General features: G+C 47.1%; 1 protein-coding gene across 1 annotated transcript in view; it reads left to right on the plus strand.

The window, feature by feature from the left end:
* Tnfrsf21 (TNF receptor superfamily member 21) overlaps nucleotides 1-24152 on the plus strand; it is a 74238-nt gene that overhangs the window by 19964 nt on the left and 30122 nt on the right. The window contains exons 2-3 of the mRNA XM_028887269.2: nucleotides 1459-2107; nucleotides 3573-4067. Coding sequence (XP_028743102.1) covers nucleotides 1459-2107; nucleotides 3573-4067 — 1144 coding nt within the window. The remainder of the gene's footprint in view (nucleotides 1-1458; nucleotides 2108-3572; nucleotides 4068-24152) is intronic.

The raw sequence follows: 24152 nt of genomic DNA on the forward strand, positions 1-24152 counted from the left end.
AGAAAAATACCTCCACAGTGAACTAACAACTGCCAACCCTCTATACCCCGAGACATCAAGAAGTCCAAATAGAGGGATAGTGGGGGTGGGGTGGGTTTTGTACACTGCTAGGTGGCCTCTGACATGTCAGACACCAGGGGACTGGCACAGTACCTATCATTTCCCGTCTTAGACTCACAAGTCTGAATCCTCTTCCAGGCTGGTGGGCAGCCAGCCACAGGCGCACTCGGGGGTGGCTCCATGGATCAGAGCCCTGGGTAGGGGCGGCCGGTGTTGAGGCTCCATTTCCTAGAGCTTTGTGTATCTCCCCAGGGTGCACACTTCTGAGCCTAAGATGTGGGAGTGGTGGCACCACACTAATCTTGTGCTTGGGCTCCACTGGGCAGATGGTTCCCTCCGCCCAGTGCGGCTGCTGGGCTCGGAAGAGGGCGTCTGCGCTCCTCGCTGTGCAAGTAGAAGGAGCAGGAAAAGGAGCGCAAAGCCAAAAGCTGCACAAAAGGAAGACACGGAACTTACCGCAAGCAGCAGGCTCTTCTTTCTCAGTCTCCAAGATGGCATTACATTGCTCGACGAGAAAATCAACCACTACCCACCCCTGGCCATCCCCACCGCCCTTTCAGGCTCAGACTGAAGGAAAACAAAGTATATCGGAAGCCAGGAATTAGCCATATTCATTCCCTTTTTCCTTCCTTCCTTCCTTCCTTCCTTCCTTCCTTCCTTCCTTCCTTCCTTCCTTCCTTCCTTCCTTCCTTCCTTCTTTCCTTCCTTTCTTCTTTCTTTCCTTCCTTCCTTTCTTTTTTCCTTCCTTCCTTCTTTCTCTCTCTCTCTCTCTCTCTTTTTTTTTTTTTTTTGAGATAGGGTCTCACTGTGTAGCTTTGGCTGTCCTGGAACTCACTCTAGACCAGTCTGACCTTGAACACAGAGATCTGCCTGCCTCTGCCTCCCAAGTGCTGGGATCAAAGGCATGCACCGCCGCCACCACCCCCACCCCCACCAGGTCCCCAAGTTATTATTCTGGAAGCTGGTGTAACTCTGGCTGCTGGGCAAGGTTTTTATCTTAGGCATGAAACGGCTGCTGAATTGTTCTTGTTGGACCCAGCTCAGTGGGTAGATCGATTCCCTCAATGGGTGCTGCAGGAATATGCACCTATCTGTTGTGGCCTTCAGAAATGGGACAGACACGGTTTGACTCTAAAAGCATCAGCTCTGATGTTTAAGGCACGTACTAGGAATGTCAAACGTATGCCTGTTTATAAAAAGGAAGCGAAACAAAAGTTTATCATCAGGCATGCAGGTGGTATAGAACTGATAACTTCAGCACAGGCCCCCTGTTTCTGACGTCAAGCTGACGTGGTTGGTACCAGCCGGATCCTGAACAGTGATGATGACAGCGTTGTTGCTATGGCTGGCGCTTTATCCTCCTCCATTCCTAGCTGATGCCTCTCTTATTTCTTTCAGCTGGGATTCCTCAGCGCCATCACAGCTCAGACAGAACAAAAGACTCCGGGTCTCACGGGCACATACCGCCATGTTGACCGCGCCACTGGCCAGGTGCTGACCTGTGACAAGTGTCCAGCAGGAACGTATGTCTCCGAGCACTGTACCAATGTGAGCCTGCGAGTTTGCAGCAGCTGCCCTGCGGGGACCTTTACCAGGCATGAGAACGGCATAGAGAGATGCCATGACTGTAGTCAGCCGTGCCCATGGCCGATGATCGAGAGATTTCCTTGTGCCGCCTTGACTGACCGAGAATGCACTTGCCCACCTGGAATGTATCAGTCGAACGGTACCTGCGCTCCCCATACAGTGTGCCCTGTGGGCTGGGGTGTGCGCAAGAAAGGGACGGAGAATGAGGATGTGAGGTGCAAGCAGTGTGCTCGGGGTACCTTCTCTGACGTGCCTTCCAGTGTGATGAAATGCAAAGCCCACACAGACTGTCTGGGTCAGAACCTGGTGGTGGTCAAGCCGGGGACCAAGGAGACAGACAACGTCTGTGGCACACGCCTGTCCTCCAGCACAACCCCACCTCCCCCTGGCACAGCTCTCTTTTCTCACCCTGAGCACATGGAATCCCATGAAGTCCCTTCCTCCACCTATGAGCCCCAAGGTAACTTAAACCTCATGACTTTCTTGCTGGAGGAAGGCTTTGAGCTCAGTAGAGTGGGCTTATAACTAAGGATGTTTTCTCCACTTTGCTGAATCTAAAAATCATCCCTTGGAGAAGGGAGCCTTCATTTTTGTGGCTAATTAAATTTGGCGTCTTTGGACTTAATAGAAACATTTAAACTCAGAAGGTTTCTATTAGGAGACAACAGATACCTAAAAAACTAGGTTACATCAAACTGGCCAATAAGAACGGAGAGAAATAAGGACAGTGTGTGACCTTACGTAAATCACTTAACCCCTTCAGCTGCCGGCTCCGAACTGGCCGAGTGAGTAAATGAGTGATTTTAAGCGTCTAAGGTTTCTTTCAGATTAAAAAGTTATGCACCATGGAGTTAATCCAGGCTAGACAAAGCCAGAAGGAGAGACAGTAAGGGGGAGCTTGTCATCATATCTGGAAGGAAAAAGGACTGTCGTCCAAGGTAGGACAAAATCATAGGAAGGGAAGTTAAAAACTTCAGAAAGCAAGCGACTTGAAATCCACATAAAGATAACCAGCCCTCACACAAGGATTCCCGGCAATCCCGACTTCATGTCCTTTCCATGGTATCCCTGTTTGCCTAGCATTCTAGTCCACCCTCAGACGGAATGAACACATTTCGCCACATCCTCTTTCATGGCATTTAGTTTCTATGCGATGGCGGCCACGGTAAACCGCGAGTCCCAGCACACTGTGGAGTGTGCCCATGCCCGGTCTTCATTGTTAGCTGCAGGGGATGCTCTCTCACCCCCACCCTCTTCGCAAGTAAGAAATGGGTGTGAGAGCTTCAGGGGCTGACCCAGGCCAGCTTCTGTCCCCCGGGACTCTCAGCTCCCCTGCCTCACACTCTTTCGTGACGACTACTGTGGAAATGTCTCAGGAGTCCACAGAGCCCGGCCCAGCTCTGTTATCTGTTGGTTACAGCCGCTGGAGGGTCCAGCCTTCCGTTATTTCCCGACCTGGTGTGCAGAGTTGGATTTGGGCCTGAGCTCTTTATCTCAGTCACAGGCTCTGTTTCACCACTGAGTCACGACATAAAGCTAAAGGCGAGAGAGGAGGAGAATGCGCAGAGAGTTTTTAACTGAAGCGAGTTCTTTGCGTAATCAAATCAATGGAGGGTTGACTAGCGGCAGACACACACTTGTCCACTTAGTATTTGAAGTCTAGGAGAAGCAATTTGGAGCTCAAACATTGGATCTCCGAAGATGTCCATGTCCTGGGTACCAGAAACTGAGTTTAACTATTCAGATTTTTAACCTTTTATATAAAGATGCTGTTAGGACCTTTATGAAAATGTGCAAAGTAATGTTTGATCTTAAGCTCCATCAGTCACGTCTTCTTTGACGGTGTGACCTGACCAGGGACAGGAGAGAATGTGTAGATGCCCAAATATGGAAAAGCTCTTCCCCCTCCTTACTCTTTCTTCTAGGCATGAACTCCACAGACTCCAACTCTACTGCCTCTGTTAGACCAAAGGTCCCCAGTGGCATCCAGGAAGGGACAGTCCCCGACAACACAAGCCCAACCAGTGGGGAGGAAGGCGTGAACGAGACCCTCCCAGGCCCACCACAGGTCACCCACCAGCAAGGCCCCCACCACAGACACATTCTGAAGCTGCTACCCACATCCATGGAGGCCACTGGCGAGAAGCCCAGCACGGCCATCAAGGCCCCCAAGCGGGGCCATCCCAGACAGAACCTACACAAGCATTTCGACATCAATGAGCATTTGCCCTGGATGATTGTCCTCTTCCTCCTGCTGGCGCTGGTGCTGATCGTGGTGTGCAGCATCCGCAAGAGTTCCAGGACTCTCAAGAAGGGGCCCCGGCAGGACCCCAGTGCCATCGTGGAAAAGGCGGGGCTGAAGAAATCCTTGACTTCGACCCAGAACCGGGAGAAGTGGATCTACTACTGCAATGGCCATGGTGAGTCTCTTCTGCTTCCTCTGGGATGGCAGGGCTCTCAGCCTCACCTCTGCTTTCTAAAGGAGGGGGAAATCCACAGCCCCTTCTGTTTCCTCTGGGATGGCAGGGCTCTCAGCCTCACCCCTGCTTTCTAAAGGAGGGGGAAATCCACAGTCTCTTCTGTTTCCTCTGGGATGGCAGGGCTCTCAGCCTCACCCCTGCTTTCTAAAGGAGGGGGAAATCCACAGCCCCTTCTGTTTCCTCTGGGATGGCAGGGCTCTCAGCCTCACCCCTGCTTTCTAAAGGAGGGGGAAATCCACAGCCCCTTCTGCTTCCTCTGGGATGGTAGGGCTCTCAGCCTCACCCTGCTTTCTAAAGGAGGGGAAATCCACAGCCTCTTCTGTTTCCTCTGGGATGGTAGGGCTCTCAGCCTCACCCCTGCTTTCTAAAGGAGGGGGAAATCCAGAGTTTGTGGATCCCCTTTCCTTTGCCAAGTGCTTCTTGGTCTAATGTGTTCTAGAAAATGTTTCTGAGCACCTATTCCAAATAATGCATTCAGAGGGGATCATGTCTTTTCATTTCCCTCCCTGGCACTACTGAAACTGGGAAATGTTGCAGAATCAGAGACCTGCGAGTCACTTTGAGGGACTTTTTGTTTAACTGTGTCATTTAGCAAATGAAGGAATGTAATTCAGAGAGGTTTCGCCCAAACAAGAGGCTAGTTGTTTGTTCAGGACAGATGGCATGAAACTGCACATCTCTAACTACTGGAGCCTTAACTTCCCTGATTCTGTTCTAAAAACCAATATATATATATAATTTGTGTATGGGTTATGGTGTGTGTGTATGGTGTGTATGTGTGTGTGTGTGTGTGTGTGTACGTGCATGTGTGATGGCACATGTGTGGAGGTCAGAGGACAACTTTTAGGAGTCAGTTCTCTCCTTCACACACACCTCCTACCTAAATGTTTAGGGTCTCACTCAATCCAGGGGGCAGGAAGGTCATTTAGATGATAGCCACCCACAACATAAAGAGTTTCCTCTTCGTCTGAGGCTGTGTCCTACATCTCTCACTTAGTAGTCCGTGTGTGTGGATAGATGCTGGAATATTTTGCTCTTTTCTCTTTTAAGGGCAAAAATAGCTTACAGTACTTATTTGTCTCTGAGCTCAGTTTGACTTGAAGGCTGCAATTTTGTTCCCCTGCTGTGGTTGGAACTTCCTTTCCTGAGTGAAGGCCGCCTCTGGAAATCCCATTCAGATGTTTCCTTTCCAGTTACAGATAAAGGTGTGTGCTCACCTTCCTACAGGCTGGTTAGAATCTTTTCTATTGAATGCTGAAAATGCTTATACTGTTTGGTCTAGTAATTCTATTTCTGGGACGCTGTCACTGAAGTATAAACAGATTTTTTTTTTTTAAGTAAGCAAGGTGAAGATAAACGTCTCTTGTGGGGAGAGGAAGGCAGCTTAAGACAGGAGCTGGCTCTGCAGCCAGGCGGGCCTTGAACTTGTGATTCTTTGTGTCAGCCTCCTTAGTGTTGCGATTAGAGGGATGGGACGCCATGCCTGGCTGACAGCATAACCATTTAACTTAGCCCTGTGAATCATAAACATTGCAAACAAATAAAGTACCAATGTTAGCGAAATAACTGGGTAAATGGTGAAGTGTGCGTGTGTAATGAAACATTTTCACCCAGTCAAAAGAGATGTTTATATTAGGTTAAAAAACAAACAAACAAAAACAGACGGAACTACACAGTTTATAACAGTCCCAACTCTTCTAAGCCTTAGAGGCTGAAAGGAAAGATGCCAGAGAAAGAATGTTTTTTTTTCAGTGTGGCAGGATTTTCTCCTCCTTCCCCTCAATTTCTTAGCATCCCAAACTTTCCCTAAGTTTTGAATAATAAAAAAAACTATAGGAAGTTGGGGGTGCATTAAAACCTGCTTAGTCTGCCTCCCTGAGTGACTCAGTCAGGGGGATGCTTCGGCAGCACTCTGCCTGGTGCAGACTCCCAGGGCTGTCCGACGTTTTGACATCGCAGCCTGAATTTGTCACCTGTGAATGTGGTGGCCCGTGTGCTGACCCAGGATGCCTGTGGTCTTTGGGCTGCGGATTGGACGTGCCTGGCTGAGAGCTTGTGTAAACCCCACTAAGGCAGCTCCTTAGTAAAGAATTTAAATTCCTGTGCCCAGGTTGATCTTACTCTTATTGTTGCTATTGTGTTAAGACGGTACCTCACATAGTCCAAGGTTGCCCTCAAACTCACCATATAGCCAGAACTCTCCTGGAGCGCCTTATCCTCCTGCCTCAGACTCTCTAATGATAGAATTACACACATGTGCGGCCACATCTGGATTAAATTTCACTTTGTCATTTGTCCTCAGCTTCCAAAGCCACACACTGATTTCTACATAATAAAGTATGGATTATAGAATAGCTTGTTATATTGAATGACATGTATAATGCATGTCACGTGTTTGTACGCATGTTCTCAACAGACAAGAAAAATTTCCCAAACTGTTTCATGGCCCTTTACACCTCAATAAATTAGCGTATTTCCTAACAATAAGGCCATTCTCCTTGTGAAATATTTTGTAGTTTCCAGCCTCAGTAAGTTGAACATGAGAACAGTTCTTTGTTGTATACATGTCACTGTCTTTTGTTGTTGACCCAGTGCCCTGGTTAGCTTTCTGTTGCTATGATAAACGCTGTGGCCAAAAGAAACCTGTGGAGGGAAGAAGAGTTTACTTGGCTCACACTTCCAGGTCATAGTTCATCATGGAGGGAAGTTAGGGGAGGAACTCAAATAGGAACCTGGAGGCAAGAAATGAATCAGAAGCCTCAGAGGAGCATGGCTTCCTGGCTTCCTGGCTTGCTCTCCATGGCTCCCTCAGCTTGATTTTTTTTTTTTTAATACAACCTTCCTAGTGGCAGCACCATTTACAGTGGCCGGGGATCCCCCACATCAAACATAAATCATGAAAGTGTCTCACAGACCGTGGTCCCCCAAAGGGCGTGGCACTATTGGGAGGTGTGGCCTTGTTGGAGGAAGTGTGTCACTGTGGAGGTGGGCTGTGAGGTCTCGTATATGTTCAAGATGCCACCCAGGGTCTCGGAGCTCTTCCTTTGCCTGTAAGGTGTAGGCAAACTAAGTATCTACCCCCCACCCCCACCAAGTCTGCATGCAGGCCACCAAGTCGCACCATGATGATAATGGACTAAACCTCTGAAAATGTAAGCCACCCCAATGAAAGGCTTTTTCCTTCTAAGAGTTGCCGTGGTCATCGTGGTGGCTCTTCAAATCAAAAGAAACCCTAACTAAGGCACAGACTATTTACCGGCCAACTCAATGGGGACATTTTTAGGGGGGGGGGGTTTCCAGACAGGATTTTTCTGTGTATCCCTGGCTGTCCTGGGACTCGCTCTGTAGATCAGGCTGGCCTTGAACTCACAGAGATCCACCTGCCTCTGCCTCCCAGATGCTGAGATTGAAGGTGTGCGCCACCACTGCCCGGTTAGTGCTCCAGCCTTTACTTAGCAGTCCTTCATCCTCCCCTCCTGGGTGCTGGGACTACAGGTGGGCCTGGTAGCACCCTGGCTTTTATAAAGGTGCTGGGGATGCAAACTCCAGTCCTCACGCCTGCATGGCAAGCCCTTTATTCATTGACCCACCTTACCCTAAGAAGTACACCTTTTCCCTTGAGTAGAAGATACTGTCTAGGACTGAACTTTGCAGTAGGCTAGCCCATGTAGTTACCTGTGCTCTGAATTTACCTCATTAGTAGAAAATTGTATGACTATCCCTTTAAGATCATGTAAATCTTGAACTATCCTCCTGTGAACATTTCCTTAATCAGTAGTTGCTGTTATAGTTTATGATCAGATACATTTTATAAACCGTTTGGGGGGCATGGTTCTAAAATTCTAGAGAACACGGCAAGGTGTAGAAATAAAGGCTGGTCCAGGAGCAGGAAACAATAGAGTACCATGACCTTGAACATGCTTTTAAAAAGTGTATTACATTATTTATTTAGTGCGTTGGGGTGCAGGCATGCTTGGGAAGGTTAGAGGAGAGTCTGTGGGAGTCAGTTCTTTCCTACCACTAGGTGGGCCCCAGGGATGGGAAGCAGGTAGGTCTTCAGGCTTAGAGCCAAGGGCCTTTGCCTCCCCCCCACGCCCCCAGCCATCTCACCCGCCTGACCGTCAATGTTCTTAAAACTCTTTTTACCTTATGAAATAGCATGTGTCCTTGCAACCATGTCCTATGGTTGCAGAAAAAGATTGGAAATGGCACATCAAACCCAGCCCAGTGGCACCCTTGTGCCACGTTAGTGGAGTGAGTACCTCACAGTCGTCTCCGTCAGGTGTAAGCAGCCCTTCCCGTAGCTTAGCTTTCCCCAATCCCCTTTTCTGCATTGGGATGTTTGTTTGAGGCGTTTCTGTAAGGAAGGAGGGCCTTTTCTTTCCAAATTGCTGGTTTCAAGGGTGCATGCAAGCCGGTAAGATCCTCTTACAAAGAGAGGTTCTGTTCAGTAAAGGCCACTCCAGGTGCACCGAGTTCTCTATAAACAATGCCTTGTTGATCTAACCGCATTGTGCTCTGGCATCAGATTATCCCGCATCATGAGATGGTGTCTGTCCATTCACACTGAATGGCTTATGAGCTTGAGGACTGAATGCCCAGGGGTTTTCTATCAGAAGTCCTGTGAACCTTCCTTTACCCACGCCCACTGTAAGAGGGACATGCTGGGCTCTTCTCTAAAAAATGATTATTATTTGATAGTTTCATACATACGTACAATGCATTGTGATTCTATTCACCCACCATTAACCCCCTGGTTATCTGTCTTCCTTTCTCTGAATGTTTTCCTCTATCTAACTAGTCTCCTCCTTGCTCCCCATTAAAAAAAAAATGATACCCCCTCTCGCAGCATCCATTAGTGGTCAGATCTTCAGGAAGGGAGCGGGAACTCATGTTGCTTCTTATTTCCATGATGTAGCCTTGAAGGGCTCAATCTTGAGCAGGTTTCCATGGCTGCTCTTCATGGTTGCAATGGCTGGGTTGTGTCTCAGTGAACCGTGAACTTTCGATTACCTTGTCGGACCTCAGCACGCTGAAGCCTTTGGTTCCTGTCTTCTCACATAAAGACCCCTTATACCTCTCTGTCTGTCGTTGACATATAGTTTCTACAGGTGACATTCCCAGGACCACAGTCCTATTGTCATAGGGTCCTGTGGTTAGACCCTGGAGCCGCACCTTCTGAGGCTGGGTATGTTGGTACTCTAGCATCCTTCGTTTCTGAAGTCTCTTCTGACTTAATGGTTGCTAGGCTGGAAGGGCCTGTGGGTTCTTGCAGTACATCCACTTTAGCATTAGGGACTGTAAGTGAGTCCGTCTATAATTGTTATCTATGAAACCTACTTAAGGTTTTATTATTAGGTTATGTTGTCATAATGATGTGAGTCTATTGTTTGGGCTCTAATTATACTCCTTTTGTCATTTTGTGGAAATGGAGTTCTTTTTGTGTTATAACCCCGAGATGGTGGGGTCAGTGTGGGTGGGAGTACAAAAGTTCCATCTGATTTAAAATGGAAAGGAAGGGGCTGGAGAGATGGTTCAGCAGGTAAAAGTTCAGGCTGTTCTTCCAGAAGATCCGGAGTGGCTTATAACCACCTATATATAACTCCAGCTCTGAGGGAGCTAGCATCTCTGGTCTCCATGAGCACACCTGCTCTCACATGCACATACCCCTCTATACATATCATTTAAATAGATGAGCATCTTCTAAGAACAATTGGTGCAAAGACAGGTATAGAGGCTCGTACCTGTAATTCCAGCATTTGTAAGGCTGAGACAGGGGGATTGCTGTGACTTGCAGGCTGCATAGTGAGTCAAAACAAACAAACAAACAAATAAATAGCCTGACTACATAGTGAGCCAAATAAGTAAACAGAAAGCTATATAAATAAATAAAGTGAAATAAATGTGGGCTATGGGCTATGCAGAAAATGACATTTTTTTAAATTTGACTTGTTTCTCGTCTCCCCCCTCCCCCCCCTGCTCATACACAAGCACACACACACACACACACACACACACAGGCCAAATGATAAAGATAGTAAAACTTAGCCTCCTCATAACTGGCTGCACTGAGGAGGTATGGAAAGATCTCAAAAAAAAAAAAAAAAAAAAAAAAAAAGAGGTCACCATCTCTCTTCCTTATGTCTGCAGAGGGTACACAACCTTGGGTCGGCAGCGAGGTGGCTGAGACCAGGAACCAACTGTGTGCTCTCATGGTTGTTTCTAACGGGCGCTATTGCTGTTCCTTTTCCTTCTACCATTTCCCTTCCCCCCACCCCGCCCCGTGTCTTTCTTCCCCATTCCTGGCGTTTGCAAAAGCTCCTGAAGTTGGAGACCAGGCAGCCTGTTTTTCTAGAAGCTTTAAGGGGATGTTTGGAAGTAGTGCCAGAGAAGAATGTCCGTGTCCTCAAGGCACCGGCGGAGCAAGTGCGGGAGAGTGAGGAAAAGCACGTGACCAGGCTGTGACTGCATTGGATTGTGTTTTTGCTCTTAGATTTTAGGCTTCGAAGAAAAATGAGAAGTCGAGAAGGGATTGAGAAAGGGGAACTGGATTTTTCTAGTTTAAAGAATGCTTAGTTCCTGACTAGCCTAGTTGTTCAGTGCTCTGCCTTAGGTAGCTAATGTGCATTTGACATGATCCCTCCTGTGTATCAATGTAACAAGCATGACCCAGGGAGACACCATGTCCTTAAGTGGACAGCAGCAAGCGTTGTGAGGGCCCTGGGGCTCTCTTACATGGACTGCTGTGCTTCAGTAGCCAAAAGGGTTTCACTAGCCCAGGCTAGCTTTAAACTTGCTGTGTAGCAGAGGATTACCTTAAGCTTTTCTGCCTACATTTCCTGAACTCTGGGATTTCGGGAATCACAGGCATGCACGACCTCGTTTATGGTGCTGGGGGCTGAACCCAGGGTTTCATATATGCAGACAGATACTCTGCCAACTCAACTACAGTCTATAGTAATCCATATAGTAATCCATTCTATGATATTGGTTCTGAATGTCTAGTTCTTTCCATCTGCCACGCTAACTAGCATGCTTCATCTCTTCCCATAGCCTGTAAATTCATAGTGTAGAGTCACTAGATTTTACCGTGTATCCCCTACACTTGGCCCATGCCTCTAGACTCAAATGGTCTGTCTGAGCTGGTCCCTGTGGTAAGCTACAAGCCATGAGTTATTTTAGCTAAAATTAACCAGCAAGCAAAATTCAGCTTCTCAGTTGCACCGACCACGTCTGAAGTGCCTAGTAACTAGGAGGCACACGTAACTAGAACTTGCCTGACCACACTGGGAAAGACAGAACATTTCCATCATCTAGGACGTTCTGTTAGGTAGCCATGGACTAGAACATCCTTATTCTTATCTACTTGCTCTTTCAAGGTTGTAAGGTGAGCTTGTTTAAATTCAAAGCCATCGAACCGTGGAGTTTGTCCCTGTTGGCTTACAGTGATGTTGTGTTAGAGAATTAAGCACAGATTTTATTTTCAAGATTTTTTTTTTTAATTTTTAATTATGTGACTCTGTGCAGGGTCATGTGCACATTCATGCAGGCATACGCACATTAGCCCAGAAGAAGACTCTGTTTCCCCTAGAGCTGGAGTTACAGGCATTTGTGAACCACCCAATGTGGATGCTGGGAACCAAACTCGGGGCCTCTGCAAGAGCAGCATGCACTGTTATCCACAGGGCCATCTCTCCAGCCCCTAAAACAAGGGCTCTTACGGTAGGCTGGTTGGACCGATTACAGATGCTCAGGAAGATTATTTTTTTAGTGCCACAGGAAGTCTCCATGACTACAGTAAGTCATGGTACAGTTTGTTTTGGAACCATTTAGTTCTGATTTTGTAATATGAAAATAGTCCACAGACAGTGTATAACTTATTGCAGGGGTCCTATTCTAATACAACAAAACGTTATTTGTAAGACCAGGGGGCATGTGCTGGGCCGCATCTGCCAGCAAGTGAACTCTACCATAGGTCCGTCATCCTCCTCAGCTTTCCCTCACCTTCTGCTAACTGGAGCTGCTTAGACGAGCGGTCCCACTCTTCTCGGAGTGCTCCTCGAGTGTAACTCCTCAATTTTACCTTGAGGGGCACCTATTTCTTATTCTGCATAACAAAGCAGGGGGAGGGGCTAGCATGTTTACAATGTGTAACAGTTAGTCATGTCTCTGATTCCAAAATCCCTCCACTTCTTCCCAGTTCATCCTGGCTTTTACTCAGAGACTGCCATCTTGACATGTGGGCCTTCCTCACAGGTGCTCCTGCCTGGACCTGCTACAGCTTGTCTGTTAGTCAGAGCAGAGCCATAGAGGAAGACGGGGGTTGGGGGTCTAACCTTGAATTCCAATATACTTTCGGGGGGGGGTGAGTCTAAGAAAAATAGTGGACAAATGCCTAGACATTTGGAATGTGGGTTCCACTCTGCATGCCTGAAGTGGGAAATAGGGAGGATTGATTGACTCCAATCAGTATTCATCGAGGTGTTTGTGGGCTGGGAGGGAAAGTGTGCAGAATGTATAGACAAGAAAAAGCCATCCGCAATGCAGTTGCTTACAAAATGGGAGATGGCTGCATGGAGCTGTGGACTCATTTCCCGAAGGTTTGTTTGCAGCTCTGAAGAGCAGCCACAGGCTGCAGAAACGGCATGTGGCCAGGACAGCTGATGTTTAGATCTGCCTGCCTACTGAAAAAAGGCCGTGGACAGACATGCACGGTCTTTGGTGGTCAGCTCTTTTCAGTAAAATGAGGGAACCTAGGCCCATCACAGGGTTCAAGGCTGAAGATGACCAAGGTGACAGTGTGTTGTTGCCTTACCTGGGTATACTTCCTGTCACCCTGATATCTGACAGGAGAAATGCAGGCCCTGTGGGTTCTACAATATAATCGTAGTGTGGGAGCAGTGTGTGGCTAGTCAGAGAGAGGAAGCCAGACTTAATCCCAACTTTATACTGAAGAAGGATCCTACAGGAAGAGGGAGGGGGCGGAAATGGGAGGAGAGGAAGGAGGGAAAACTGTGATTGGGATTAAATGAATAAATTTAATTAATAAGAAGAAGAATAAAGGACATTGAGTCCTCTGGTATTCAGGTTCATGAATACCAGGGCACATGGGAGGTTGCCGGTGGGAGGTAGATAAGATGTATTTTTTAAATAATAAATCATTGTATGCTTGAATGAAAAAAAAAAAAAGAGGGAGGATCCTGTGACGGAGTGACTGGAGGGTGGGGAATGGGTTTCCTTGTGTCAGGAGATGTGGCTGGGCAGGGCTGAGAGGAAGTACCTGGGCAGGGCTGAGAGGAAGTACCTTTGCTCTGTGCTTTTGTGGGAGATCCTTCGGTACTGAGAGCGACTCAGCAGCTGTTCCAGAACTAATGTTTGGAGCCAATCTTTTCAAGTGTGTCACTGGAAATTCCCGTACTCCAACGTGCACAGTGATGGCAATGGAGCAGGGAAGCCCCGACCAAGGCTCTCGTTTATCTCTGAACTGTAGTGCTTAGAGACACCTCGGGGTCATGGCGGAGCCCCAGCCGCAACTCTCGAGAGCAGTTTTGAGGCTTCTGGAGCCTTGCTTATCACTCATGCCAGCTGCGAAGAGGTCAGCAGCTCCCACCTATCTGTAAAGAGCAGGACTGGGGGTGGACACGTCTGAAACCCTCCAATTCCTCCTCAGTATCCACACATAAGGTTTTAGCTAGCCTGCAGCCTCTTTAAGTTTTATATATTCTAACCACAGCCTATTAGTGCGAACATAAGTCTGTAGTAAAAGGATTCTTAAACTGCATGTTTACTACAGGTTAGTGTCTGTTTGAGATTCATCGAAACTATGAATTTAAGTTCTGTAGACTAGTCCAAAGTGGTCCTTTGGGGTGGAAAAAAAAAAAACTATCTCTTGCATAAAGGTATTAAGCTCAAGTCCCAGAAATGAGCTCCTTCACTTACAGAAAGGCCACGGCAGAGCCTGGTTTTGCCTGTGGGGTTAAGTGCCCTGCCTTGACGACGGTGACTCTCTAGGGGCCCAGTCAAAGCTCGTTTCCGTCAGGGACATCTTTAGTCATGACAACCGTGGATTTCTTCAGAGACAAATGAAGCAAGAGATGTCGGGCTAGAGGGAGCGTGTTCTCTGTCTTAGTTACAGCCTCCTCCCTCTTTGCCCCGCTTCTTGCCGGATTCCCTCCCATCTGGGAATTGTTGTTAACTGTATGATGACCTGTTGTCCTAAGGGGAACCTGACTAGCCAGACAGCTGCAACTGAGTTACTTGTTTGGGTAACGCAGGAAGCAGGCATGCACAGGTACATTGTACTCACCTGTTCCCAGACATTAAGGGAGATGTGGGATAGAGTCATAGCCAGCTCCACATTTGGGGAATCCCAAGGTAAAGAAAACATTGGAATTAAAAAAAAAAGATTGATTATTAAGTTGTTTTTCATGTGATGTTTTCATTTAATTACATGTGTTTGAACTTTAAGAACGATGCTTGTCTTAGCAGACTAGGGCCCACAGGGCCTTGGTAACACGAAGAGTGTTTTGGTTTTGGTTTTGGAAAGCATAGCTGGACAGTGATGAGATCACGGGGGATTGATTGTGGGGTGGGGAGAGGGAGCGAGAGAGATCTCCTGTCCCCTAATTGTCACATTTTACATATGGTGGAGCTGAGCAGAGGGAAGTGACTGGCTCAAGGTGGCATGCTACAGTCAGGGGAGATAGTTGAGGCCTCGGTCTCCTGACTCCTGGGACAGTACTCTTCATGTGGTGCATACTGCCTTTCTCGTCAAAGGAGCACCTGATTTTGGCCACGGGTACAGGCAACAGTGTGGTTTGAAAATTACAATTCTTGAGTAAGATGACAGAGGGGTCGTTTGCCTTTGAGGGTCTTTAGTACACCTTGGTCTTTAGTAGTGGGTCCAAGTAGATGAGGATGAGGGAAATAGTCAGATGGCCAGACTAGGAGTGCCCTTTGACCTGCTGTCTCTCCCGAGATGCCTCTATGAGAGGGGTGATGGGCTGAGGAGGGAGTTGGTGTGTCTCTTCTTTTGCTGAACACCTCAGCTGAATGATTCCAGGCTGTGGGAAACCAAGACCCATAGTTGTGAGATGAATGAGGAGGTCTGGTCCTAGGGGACCAAGGTCAAATTGTTAATCTCGTATACTCAAAACCTTCCCACCTTCATCTGAAAGAGCGAAGGCAGTTCTCTCCAGTTATCTTTTTTATCACCCCAACACAGACACTGGAGCATGATATGACTGCTTCTGACTCAGTTTTTCTTGAAAATTCTCTTGTCTGGGGCAAATCTATAAGATTTTCTCTTTTTCTTCTTTCTTTTTTCTCTTCCTTTCTCCCCCCTCCCCACATATACATATGTTTGTGTGTGTGGAGGTCAAGGGCAACTTCTAGTGTCAGCCCTCACCTTCCGCCTTGTTTGGACACAGGATCTCTTTTTCCTTGATGCATGCTCCTGCTCAACTGATCTGCAGGCTCCTGGAGATGCTCCCATCTCTGCCTCCCCTGTCTCCACAGAGGCACGGGGATCACAGATTCCTCACCACTGCAACTGACTCCTAAGGATTCCAGCTCAGGTCCTCATGCAGGGACATGATTCACCCACTGAACCATCTCCCCAGACCAGCTTAGAAAAACACTGTATTATTGATGCTGGTTTGGGAGGAAGAAGAAAAATCACGGCTCATTTGCATCAGATGCTTACTCTGTGCTGTGGAATTTATCTATAGGTTCCCATTTAGTTCTTAGAAAAACTTTATGGTGTGATGATTGTACCCATTTTGCCTATCAGGAACACAGAGGCATAGGAAGGTGCATTACCCTGAGTTCATACCCAGTTGGTAGCAGGCCTGGATTGGCACTCAGGTACTTGCACTTGGACTCTAGCTGGTATGAGTGTGATACACGACTTCTCATTCTTGCCCTCTATGGAGATGAAGGGTTGGGATGCGGACAGCGAGTTGGAAGCCAGACCATCACAACTATACTATCACAACAATTTTTCCTGTCTGCCTTTCTATGACCCTATGGTGGGGAATGGGCAGTTGTAGGGAGTCACATTCACAATATTTATGTTAAAAGATGCATCCAAGGTGCTGAAGGGATGGCTTAGTTGGTACAGTGCTTGCCTTGCAAGATCAAAGACCTGAGTTTGATTCTGAGAAGCCATGCAAAGATGCCAGGCAGGGTATCTCAGGGTAACTCCCTCCCAGTGCTGAGGAGGCGGAGACAGCAGGTCCCCGAGGCTCGCCAGCTGGTCTCTTTAGACCCTGACACTGAAGATTCTTCTCTGGCCTCCAAATGCATGTGCACACGTGTGCTTCAAAACAAACTCAAACACACGTGTGCACATGCACACAGGTACACATGAAGACACATTCGGGACTTGTAAAGATGGATGGAATAGGGGACTCTTAGTCCCAGGAAGCAGCATGGTGCGGTGACAGGTGAGGGGCATGAATCCGCTTCACTGAGGATTAACATCTGTGACATGCTCCTGAGGCTCCACTTCGCTTCTCATCTGTGCGGTGGGCGTGGCTCCTCTCTCATGGGCTTCCTCCTATGGACCGAATGAGATCATCAGTAATATTGATAGATCGACTAGCTAGCTTGATTCCCCACCCCCGAGGACAATGCCATGAGCTGCCCCAAGGCTTTGATGGAGAGCAGAGGCCAGGACAGAGACCCAATATTTTTAACCGAATTAGAAATTCTTATGGGTCAAATTTAATGAGTCATGTGTAGCAAGATAAATGACTACAGAGAAAACAATATTTCCCCAAAGAAGTTTGGCTATAAAATGTCATAAAGTCTTAATTGTCCGTTATAAAAGGAACTAGAAAAGAACGTCCCAGTGTTGCCTGGCTCTTCTCATTTTAATACTTCTGAGGCTGGAGGCAAAGCCCTTTGTTCCTGCAGTGAGTGGAACTCTCCATATGGTGATGGGGGAGAAGGGACCACTCCAGGCACAGGCAGACATGGGTACCTGCTCTTATAGGAGGTGTGAAGGAGTAACTCTAGGTTGGCTCCTGGCGGTAAGCAAAAGAAAGCATATTGTGAGACTTGATTTTGCTTACATGTATCATGAAGGTCTTGGGTTCAAAAAAACCATAAATGTCTCTTTCTTTCTGAAAATTCTGTCCTTAGCTGTAGTGGTGCATGCCTTTAATTCCAGCACTGGGGAGGCAGAGGCAGGTGGATCTCTGAGTTCAAGGTCAGCCTGGTCAACAGAGTGAGTTCCAGGACAGCCAAGGCTACACAGAGAATCCTGTCTCAAAAAACAAAGCAACAGAACAAAAGAAAAAAATCTCCTGTCCTTGGTGATACAAAAATTGAAACAGGAGCTAGGGATATATTGGCTCATGCTTGTAACCCTAGCTCCTAGAAGGTGAGGCAGGAGAATCACTGTGACTTTGAAGCTAGCTTTGGCTATATGGTAAGTTCCATGAGAACCCTGCTACAGAGTGACATCCCGTCTCAGGAAAAGAAGAGCCCCAACTTACAACCAAATTCCTCCCATCGATATTTAAAACTCAAGGTTGACTTGGTGGCCAACCTTCCTATTTGCATGGCGTTGATGCTCCAAGCAGCATGGAAAGTTGGCTTAGGGCAGCAGTGGTTGCTTGAGAAGGGGGGCTTAATTTGCAGAGTGTTCATTTTTAAAAAGGTTTGGACACTGCTGCTGAACTGAGCTATGATGTCAGTCTTGAAATTTTGGAGATAACATTTGTTATTTCTTCCGTTCTATCCCTTTCCAAAGCTCACTCACTGTCTGAGCAAGGGAAAGCATCACATCATCCCACCTTACCTGGTTTGCAAAAGCAAATGGTTTTTCTCAGCCTCATTCAAAGGCTTCCAAGTTTCCTTTGGTCCCCAAGTGTAGTTCTTCCTTCAGGACTGGTCCATGGCGAGGACTGTGAAGGAAGCAGACCCTCTAGATGGTTCTTCCTCCTTCTAGGGTGAGCAGTAGACCTAGTCCAATAGTGGAATTGATTTACGAGCCAGTGCCGGTCTGGGAATGGGACTCTATTTGTGCTTCACATGTAAGTATTTCTCAGAGGTTGCAGGTGTGTCCTGGGTATAATAGGAAAATAATGAATCCAGACCTCCAGAGCACTTTGAGGAAACATTTCATCATCTGAGTTAAGAAACGTGCAACGTTCAGTGCTCAGAAGTGGAGGCCATCAAGTGTTAGGAATTGGAAGCTAAGTTAGTGCTTCTCCATTCCCCTTTTTTTCAAAGTGGGGTATGAAATGTTGGCCATTAGTGGTCCAAATGTGAATTCAGGGTGTAGACTTGACAGACTTTGTCTACTAAAATAGACTTTTCATTTTGTTTAGTGTGTGTGTGTGTGTGTGTGTGTGTGTGTGTGTGTGTGTGTGTGTGTGTTGGTGCAGGCATATGTGTATGTGTGGAGGTCAAAGGGTAACCAGTGGAGGTCAGTTCTCTCTTTCTACCATCTGGGTCTCAGAGATCAGACTATGTTATCAGGCTTGATGATAGACACCTTTACACACTCTCTCTGGCCCCGAAAACGGACTTCTTAGAGCTTTTTACCTTTCTTGTTGCTGTGACTCTATCTAACAAAAGCGGTGTGGGCAAAGACGTTTACATCAGCTCACAGCATGAGGGATACAGTCCATCATGGCAGGCGGGGCATGGTGACAGACGGGTGAGGTGGCGGGTCAAGTTGCCATATGCAGCCAGAAAGCAGAGAGAGAGAAATGCCCATTTCCTTCTTCTCTGTTTTAATTCAGTCTGGGATCACAGCCCGTGGGATAACGCCCTGGGCTGCAAGGTGGGTCGCTCTCTTCAGTTAAACCTCTCAGGAGACCTCTTATAGACACACCCAGGTGCTTCCAAATCCTGACAAGTTCATGGTAAAGGTGTACCACCACGTAGGGATTCCTCCACCATTACATTTTCATTGCTTGCTTTATTTTCTCTACAGAGTCCCAGGGTGGCCTTAAACTTACTGTATAGCCCAAGGCTAGCCTTGAAGTCAAGATTCTCCTGCCTTGGCCTCCTGAGTGCTGAGAGACACAAGCAGACACCCCCCAGCTGCCATTGCCTACTTCGCCTAATGCAAGACACAGTGCTCTACCACTGAGCCAACCCTCCTTGGAAGCCACATAGCTAGAAAATGGCAATGCCAGCCAGGTCTTAAACTGAAGACTCACTGTCTCTCCAGTTTTCCGCCTGTTACTCGACATTAAACACCTCTAAGTCTTTGGAGTGATTATTATTATCCTTATTATTCTTGGTGCTGGGGACTAAAAGGGTCTTGACTGTGCTAGTGAGGTCAGTCTTCTACCACTGAGCTGTGCTCCACAAATCCCTATAGTTGCTATTTTAACACATGCCCGGTCCAGGCAACTGTATTTCCCTTAGCAAAACCCAGCTTGTTCTGAAGTACAGCACCTGTAGTTTATCATTAACAATGAGCTTTTTCTCTCAGAATTTGCTCCAGTTTCCTGATTTTTTCCCCCATGAACTGATTGGAGTGGAAAACTTATAAAAGAAAAAGAAAAAAAAAAGACAGACAGTGGTCGACAGGTCTCCAGGGCTGTTGGTGGTGTCGGAGGTAGCAGCGTCCTGCCGATCCAGCTCACTTGTCTGTGTGTCTTGATGCTGCATCCCCCCCACCAGACAGCAGCAGCCATGAGCACGCCACACCCTCCTTGCCCGAGACTCCTTGACCCAGAATCCCAGACGGTCATCCTGTCTGTCAGGCCAGATTTCCTACGGGAAGTAGACTTGAAGTGTAAACAGCAGGAGGCCTCACTGAAGGGAGCAGATTATTCCGTGTAAGAGGCTGCTGTGTGCTGCCGCTGCAGCCCACCGCGGTCATTATACAGGGTGGCAGTGGTGGGCTGGTCTCCACCCCGGACTCCCACCTCAGCGCCTCAGCCACATTTGCTCTCAGGAATGCCGGTTCCCCGTAGACAGCACCATCTGTTTAAAGTGCTCAGGTTCCTTCCCTGCTCCACCCTTACCCCTCTCCTCTCTTTTCATTTATTGCTGTTCTGGGGCTAGAACCCAGGGCTTGCCCATGGCGGGCAAGCTGAGCTATAGCCTCGATAACCTCAGCTTCTTCTGTTCATTTAACCTGTTAGGATATTAGAGTTTATTCTACTGTGTGTGTGTGTGTGTGTGTGTGTGTGTGCGCGCGCTGAGAGATTGGCTCAGATAATGGAGGAGTCATCTGCCTTGGGAGGGTTTGGTGTGTTAGCTGCCCCCTTGAGAATATTCCCATTCTACAGCTTTCACCTCTCTTTGTAGGAGGGCGCTGTGAACTGACTCCATAGTTAATGGATGAATGTAGGGGGAGTGCTTGAGTCTTTTGAAAGGATGAGTTTGGCACCAAGAAAATGTTTACCTTTGTCTCTTGGATGTAAAGTCTTGGTGTGCAGCATGGACCTCAGTGTCTTGGTTTGCTTCTGTGTCTGTGATAAACCCATGGCCAAAAGCAACTTGGGGATGTTACTTTACGGGTTCCAGTCCATCGCGAAGGGAAGTCTGGGCAGGAAACCAAGCAGGATCTTGGAGGCCGGAACTGAAGCAGAAACCATGGAGGAACACTGCCTACTGCTTGCTCTCCGTGACTTGCTCAGCCTGCTTTCTTTCACAACCCAGGACCATCTGCTTGGGGCTGGCACCGCTCACAGCTGGGTGGTGCCCACCCACATCAATCACCAATCAAGAAAATATCCCACAGACTTGCCCACTGTCCACTCTGATAGAAGCAGTTCCTACTGAGGATTATACTGCCCAGGTGACTGTGGTTTATGTCACGTGGACAAAGACTAGCCAGCACATCCAGAGTACTATGTCTGACATGGAGTTACAGCCAGCCTTTGGTTCTCCTGACTCGTCATTTCTGAATTTCATACTTCTCTTCCAAGGATGGTTTCCACTTAGGTTCTTCCTGGTGGCAGTTATTTCAGATGTTTATCTCCAAGGACAAAAGAGCTTTAACCCTTCTTCCAATGGAAGAGGTCAGTTCAGGTGTTTATAAAGACAGAACTAATTTTCTTATTCACATTGAAGCGGACAGTAAACTTCTAAAGCAGTGGTTCTCAACCTTCCTAGTGCTGCGACCTTTAGTACAGTTCCTCATATCGTGGTGACCCCCCCCAACCATATAATCATTTTCCTTGCTACTTCTTAACTGTAATTTTGCTACTGTTATGGATTGTAATGTAAATATCTGATATACGGGATATCTGCTGTGGGACCCCTGTGAAAGGGTTGTTCATCCTCCAAAGGGGTCACAACCCACAGACTGATAACCGATATTCTAAAGAGTGGGACTTTGAGGTGGTCACGTGGCATTCATGTTTGCTCTACTGTTGTGATAGAACATCATCACCAAGAACAACTTAGGGAGGAAAGGGGTTATTTCATTTTGCAGCTTATAATCCACCATCAGAGGAGGTCAGCTCAGGAAATCCAGGCCGGAAGTGAAGCAGAGGCCATGGCAGAATGTTGCTTGATGGGTTACTCCCCAGGGTTTGCTCAGCCTGCCTCTTATACCTACTAGGACTGCCTGCTTAGGTGTGGCACCCCTACATTAACAGTTAATCGAGAAAATGCCCCCCACATACTAACTTGATAGAGTTAATTCTTAAAAAAGATTTCCTCTTCTCAGATATGTCTAGGTTTGTGTCAAGTTGACCAGCATACCCAGATAATATCTAGTTCAGGGCTTTATCGTGTTCTGAAGAATGCCGTTTCTGCCATGATAACCGTTTAGCACGTCATGCCTCTGTCTCAGGTTTTCTTGCTGGGGACTGGGTCAGTCTCACCACACTTGGAAGAGCCCAGTGACTGCTGCCATGACTGCCTGTCTGTGGTAGGAGTGTGGCGCTGGCACTTCCCCTCCCATTTACCTCTCTGTGAGTGATCTTGGACATGACTTCCCCCCAGACATGTACTAATGAGGTTCATGAAACACAAATAGCAGAAATCCATTGTTGGTGTCACCCAGTGCTGAAGTCCAATATAGTCCATTCTCCCAGAGCCCCTTGTCCATGCAGACCTGCAGCAGGCAGAGGAAGGAGTACTACAGTATGTAGTACTACAGTACTACCGTAAGTCTTAGCCTTCCTGCCTGACAAGAGGTTGATACTGACATTGTTGAGATTGTTCTTTGCCCATGGCATGGCGCTAGAGTTTGAAGCTTTACCTTGTGACTGTCATTTCATGATCTTTCACTATGTTGACCCTTTGTTTTCAGGATTCCCCCTCCTCCACCCCCCACCCCGCCCCGGTATTCAAAGCCACCAAACTTCCAAGATAGTTCCTGGAAGATGTGGCCTCTGACTTGTATGGTTTGATTCCCTCAACAACCTCTTTAGGAATGTTGACCATGGAGCCAGGCATGGTGATTTATGCTTGTAATTCTAGTACCTGAGAGGTAGAGGCAGGAGGAGAGCTGATAGTTTGAGCTATCTTAGCCTAGACAGCAAGCTCTGGGCCAGTCAGGGCAACAAGACCCCATCTACTTGAGGTGGGAGAATATCACCTCCAGAACTCCAGTACCTTTAGTAGGTTGAGGGTCTTGTCACTTTTCAGTGTGTAGTTTTTGGAACCCCCTGCCAGGGTTAATTTTGAAGAAAAGAAATTTGTAGCCTCAGAGCAAACTGTCCAAGTACTAATAGTCCAGGAAGAAGCATCCATACCATGGCTAGCTTGGAGTGTGTTCATATTAACACCACATGGCCATGCTCAACGATGAACAGAGTTACAGGGACTGATCACATTCCTTTACTGTGTCACACTCCCAATTAATAATAGCAAAGGTACTCCTAATTGGTTGAGTGGCCTTGAAGTGGTCCCAATCTCTCTTCATGAGATTAGTTGCCAATAGTGTGAAATGCTTTCAATACATGTTTCTAAAGCTTACATACATCTACATGTCATAAGTATAGTCTTTCAATGTTGTCTTGGTTAGATTTTCTATTACTGTTATCAAACTCCATGACCAAGGGGAATTTGGAAAGGGAAGGGTTTATTTGGCTTTCAGGTCATGCTCCATCAGTGAGAGAAATCAGGGCAGGAACTCAAGCAGGGAGGCAACTCAAGAAATATGGAGGCAGGCGCTCAAGCGGAGGAACAGAGGAATGCTGCTTACTGGCTTGCTCCACATGTTGTTCAGCCTACTTTCTTATAGCACTCAGGACCACTGCCCAGGAGTATTACTGCCCACATCGAGTTGGGCCCTTCCTACATCAATCATTAATCAAGAAAATGCCCTACTGGTTTGCCCACAGGCCAATCTGGTAGAGGCATTTTCTCAGTTGAAGTTCCCTCTTTCCAAATGACTCTAGCTTGTGTCAAGGTGACATAAAACTAGCCAGCACAGGTATTCATATTTGTATATATGTGTCATGCTGTAGTGGTCTCCCGGGGTGCACAAACACATATATGTTAAGTGTACAGTGATCTTTCAGTATCCATACACATATATGACACATATACCTGTCTTTTGACATCCATGGGAGACTGGTCTTGAAGCTGTTTACGTCATATGTACTGTGATCTCTTGGTATCCATGGGAGACTGTTCTGAGGACCTGTTTATTTGTGCCAGAGTCTAAAGATACTAAAGTCCCTTATGTAAGATGGCATAAAACTTGCATATAATCTATACACATTTCTGGATTACTCATAATACCTTACACAATGTGAATACTTTGTAAATAGTTTTTCTACTGTATTATTAAGAGTAGTCATCATCAAAAATGCCCGTACATGTCCAATACAGATGCAAAATTTAAGAAAACATGCTTGAGATGGGTGTGGTGGTGTACACCTGTAATCCTTGGAGGTAGTACACAGGGCAATCATGAGTTGAAGGCGACCTTCAGACTTTTTTTTAAATTAAAGATTATTTTATTTTTGAAATTATGTAGGTGTGCATGTCTGAGTGTGGGAATGTGCACGTGAGTGCAGATGATCAATGAGGACAGAAGAGGATGTAGGAGACCCTGGAGCTAGAGTTGTAGATGGTTGTGAGCTGCCC

The sequence above is a fragment of the Peromyscus leucopus genome, chromosome 16_21, assembly GCF_004664715.2.
Source record: "Peromyscus leucopus breed LL Stock chromosome 16_21, UCI_PerLeu_2.1, whole genome shotgun sequence".
Taxonomy (NCBI): domain Eukaryota; kingdom Metazoa; phylum Chordata; class Mammalia; order Rodentia; family Cricetidae; genus Peromyscus; species Peromyscus leucopus.